The sequence below is a fragment of a genome, unplaced genomic scaffold (assembly GCF_019419815.1).
Source record: "Pyrus x bretschneideri cultivar Hongxiangsu unplaced genomic scaffold, Pyrus_bretschneideri_v1 Contig2, whole genome shotgun sequence".
Taxonomy (NCBI): domain Eukaryota; kingdom Viridiplantae; phylum Streptophyta; class Magnoliopsida; order Rosales; family Rosaceae; genus Pyrus; species Pyrus x bretschneideri.
In genome coordinates, this window is record NW_025999501.1 from 4,301,011 (window position 1) to 4,305,333 (window position 4,323).

The 4,323-nt window shown below is 36.5% G+C and overlaps 1 protein-coding gene across 2 annotated transcripts; it reads right to left on the bottom strand.

Moving 5' to 3' along the window:
* Window positions 1-1,129: 1,129 nt before the first annotated feature.
* LOC103962455 (transcription factor bHLH96) lies at window positions 1,130-3,727 on the bottom strand. Of its 2 annotated transcripts, none has more exons than XM_009375156.3 (3): window positions 2,969-3,723; window positions 2,213-2,608; window positions 1,130-1,445 (listed from the first exon to the last, which is right to left on the bottom strand). In XM_009375156.3, exons 1-3 carry the CDS (start codon window positions 3,410-3,412, stop codon window positions 1,353-1,355), a joined length of 933 nt encoding a protein of 310 aa, XP_009373431.1. In that variant the 5' UTR covers window positions 3,413-3,723; the 3' UTR covers window positions 1,130-1,352. The 2 variants fall into 2 exon arrangements, with proteins under 2 accessions (XP_009373431.1, XP_048438929.1); XM_048582972.1 differs by lacking the exon at window positions 1,130-1,445 and adding an exon at window positions 1,609-1,887 and having other exon boundaries at window positions 2,969-3,727.
* Between the last annotated feature and the right edge of the window lie 596 nt (window positions 3,728-4,323).

Sequence of the window (4,323 nt, forward strand, 5' to 3'; positions counted from 1 at the left end):
TGGAGTAATCTCAACGCAACACTTAGTAGGGAGTGTTGGAATATAAGTGCTTGTGCTAGAGAAATATTAGCATAACTTTTAGTATTTCAGACTTAATTGTGAGCCATTGGATTATATTCCAATTGACAACTAGAAGTAATCTTAGTGATAGTAGTATGCGTTGCCACTTGTAGCTATCTTATAAGGTAGATTACATGAATGGTGGAGATTGAACTTTGTAAGAGAGAATCTCTCCCTCTCCTCCTAACTGTTTTTCTCGCACATGCCTTGTGTGCAGTGTGTGAATGAATGAAGCATTTTTTGCTCTATGTGAATATCCTCTCTGTAACTCTCTGAGATTTTCCAAAAACCTTTCATCTCCATTTTCGCTTCACTCCTTACAATAGAGATCATAGTGTCTGGATTTTAACAAATTTTGGGTTGAAACTCCGCCTTCAGCCTCCCCACCAGCCTTATGTGCAAACCCAATGTCAGCCCACATGGCAGCACCATCACCCTCCCCTTTGCCGAAAACTTCGACCCATATACCAAATCGAATGCTTAGACGTCTCAGATCGATTCTCCACCTTTTCAGCATTAGCATGCACCGACTCCAAAAAATTTGGAATACTGAAATTTCAGTTCTGAATTAGTCTTCAATTCCCGTCTCGAAAATTTTTGTTGAAGTTCGAGATCCTTTTTCGATTTGGGATCCCATACCGAAACATCCCTAGTTATATATGCTTCCCTTCACAACATTTTTTTTCTCACATATTTATGAAGCTCACTAATATAGTTGAACTCATATGCATGTTGCGAAACGAGTTTATACATAATGCATGTGCAAGTTAATCTCAATTAATAGAAAATTAGGGTTAGATCGATGGGTACATAGGCTTTTTTTTTTTTTTTTTTTTTCTCATTTTTGGGTTGTTGTCGGGATCGGTATATAGTTCAAGAAGTACAAATATTCGATTGTACAATGGGGACCCTACCCAAAAAGTTCGACTCCTTTCGGTCATCCCGTAACCCAAAATGTTCGACTCCCAAAGAAACGAATATTAATTCCAGCAGATTTATGTCAAATTATAGTAATTTAATTGACGATAGAATTATAATTTGCATCTGGGACACTACTTTATCATACAAATTAAGCAATGATAGAGAAAGATGGTACTTAATATATCTTCTCTGTCTGTTTTGTTGGTTTTAGAGGTATTGGAAAGATGCTGTTGCAGTGATTATTTCAATCATTGTGGCTCACTGTAGACAATTAGATTAGTCCTTTCTCTCAATAAGCAAACACACACCATACAATATAATGCAAAAGAGAACGAAGTAAATTTAATCCCACTCAAAGTAAGATTAAACTTTCAGCTAAAGGCAGCTTCTTGAATTGTGCGGAGCATTTGATTAACAGCTGCTGCTATTTCATCCACTGTATTTAACGGGCAGCCTTCTTCAATCTGTCCCAATTCACAAATAAACAAAAAAAAAACATTTATACTGAGTTTAGTAAAAGAAAAAAAAAGATAATCTGTTCTTTTTTAGACATATTTTTTTAGTGAATGAACTTGTAGGATTCACATTGTACCCAACAGATCGATGCATACGCAGTGCAAAACCAAATGACAAAAATGTAATTTTCTCTTATTAATTTCTAGACAAACTTTTTAATTAGTACATGAACTTGTAGCATTCCCATCATCATATTCACATACGCAGTGCAAAACCAAATGACAAAAATGGGGTGTGGAAAATAATATAATAAGTGGGTGTAACTGATAAGTTAATCTTCTTTTGTCCAATTTAAAGGCTCAGATGAAAATCCAACGTTATTGAAAGCCTAGTGCTCCCATCATGTCCTTGTTTACTGTACTCCTTTCATTGTTTTTCAACACAAGCAGCCTGCAATTATAGTTTTTGAGGGAGAGTCTCGGTATCTTTGTTAGTAACGATAAAGTATTCATAATCACTCACATTTAAATTTGATATCAAAAATTGAAATTAAAACAGTATAAGTACGTTCATTTATTCCCTAATCACCTGGTGACTAGGTTAATTAGCATTTCTCTTAATATTAGCGGTGACAGTAGTAACATAAAATTTGTTGATATGATATTTTTTTTTTTTCCTGGTCAAATATATTGATGTTTTCTTGATAGGACATTAATTATGAAAAGGTAATGCAATCATTTGAAAAGACTTGGCTGTAAAACAGTAAACAAATTACCTTAACGCTAACCGAGTAAAGGACCATTTCATCAGCTGTGGTGACATTAAGGTGAAGAACACTGAGCCTAAGGCTTTGAAGCCCAGCCACCATCTTCAACAGCTGTCTAGGCCTTTTCTTGGACAGTATCTTAAGGTTGGCATGGTTGTCCACCATGGTCACTTCTATGTCTGCTGCTGCCCACTGGTTGTTGTTACACTGAGTCGTATTCGACTCATTTGCTTGGACCCCAGCTGAGTTGTTATTCTGTGTTGCACGAGTTGAAAATTGTGGGAAGGTGAAGAAGTCAGCCAAAGGCTGTTGCTTGCTCCTCTTGTTGCTGTTCATGGACTGACAAAGCTGCTCTAGCTCCTTCACAAAGTTTATGGCACCCCCAACAATTGATGCTTGGTCCCCCTGTAACAAATATTTATAACAAGATTAATTTGGTCCAATCCCAAAAAAAAAAAAAATTCAGTTTAAAAGAACATATGGGTAGAAATCCATGTGACTTTTTTGAACGAAAAGGGTTAATCCCAAAAACATTTCAATCTAAAGAAAATGGAGATGCAAGGGACTTCTAGTTGTACTGCCTCCCTTAATAGTGGTTAAGCCAGTTTATCCTCACATTCTCGGTTCTGTGTTCGTGTATCTCCCTCCCGTAATATAGCTTTTGTAAAAGAAAAACAAAAATAAAAATATATGTAGCTCGATGAATTTTTTTGGCCAACATAGGAACCCAATTTTTTATTTTTGTGATCAAAATGTAAAACTGACCCTTTGAGCATAAGATTGTGGCATCAATGATCTGAGGACAGCAAGGTACTCATTCATTTGTTTGCGCCTGTTGCGCTCCACAACAATGTGCGTCATCCTCTGGTTCTCAATTTCCTCCTTGTTCTTGCTGCTCTTGGTACGACGCCGTTTGCGCCGACTTGTTGTTGCTAGTTGCGGCGGTGCTTCCATGGCAGAGAGGTGTTGTCCTGATTGGCAAGATTGATCAACCGTGCAGGCCTCAGGTGAGGTGTTAGGATCCCAATCTTTCACATTTTGCAAAAGTGAAGGAGATGATGAACAGTAGTCCCAATATTCATTGTTGCCTTGTTGGTCTTGTGAGATGAAGTCACTGCCCCAAGAACCACCTCCATTAAAAGAGTAGAAGTCCTTGCAACCAAAGCTAAATGGGTACTCTTGTGGGTAAACCACAGCTTCTAATGTCATGCTTTAATCACTCTAATCACTTTTTAACTAATGAAAAATCTGTTTAATTGTCCAGTGAAGATTTGTTAAAGAGGACTCTATAGTAGTGAGTGAAAGTGTACGAGGGGCTTTTGTGTGGTTCAGAAGGGAAAAGGAAGTTAGAAGGGAGAGGAGGTTTTTTCTTTCCACTAAAAGAGAACCCAAATCAAAGAAATTTTTATTAGGGTTGAAGCTAGCTAAGCCAAAGCACTACACCCAAAAGACCAAACAAACTCGCCCCTTTATCATCTCTAATAAGAAACTCTGGTTCCTTTTTAAAGGAGCTTAGCCAAGCAAACAAAACGCTACATTGTGTTGCACGTGAGATTTCATGTAGACCAGTCTCTCCATTAGAGGTTAGAGAGAGATCTCTTTTTGCTCTCTCACAACTTACATGAAATATGTCTACTATCACTATGACGTTTCGGTCTAATAATAAACTCATATGAAGAACAGCTTACTCACAACAACAAACAATTTGATCATACATCAATACTATATTAGTTGGACTGATTTATTACAACATGTTATTTGTACTTGAACTCCTAATCGCATTATTGATTACATCTTGTACAATGAATTTGCTTGCATAAATAATGTTACAATCAATCGTCGACACAAGCATGCGAGTAGCATGCATCTATCGTTAGGAAACACTCAAAGCTCACTTGTGTAGATATAATCTCACTCTTTAAATCTAATCCTTATGAGTATTATGAGTAGTACAAGTAAAAATTAGTATATTCAATCGACAAATTCTTAAACAACTATTTGGTACTACAGTCTAGTACTATTTTTCTACATTTATACGCGAGTTATGAATCTCACTGTTTAAATCTCATTATTATGAGTATTATGAGTAATACAAGTGAAAATTAGTACATTCAATCAAC

Bases quoted from the DNA above. Each gene is read 5' to 3' on its own strand.
- LOC103962455 (XM_009375156.3), bottom strand. From the start codon at position 3,412: ATGACATTAGAAGCTGTGGTTTACCCACAAGAGTACCCATTTAGCTTT. The intron at 2,609-2,968 runs GTCAGTTTTACA...TATTTGTTACAG, and splicing joins CACAATCTTATGCTCAAAGG to GGGGACCAAGCATCAATTGT. The intron at 1,446-2,212 runs GTAATTTGTTTA...GAATTGGGACAG, and splicing joins TTTACTCGGTTAGCGTTAAG to ATTGAAGAAGGCTGCCCGTT.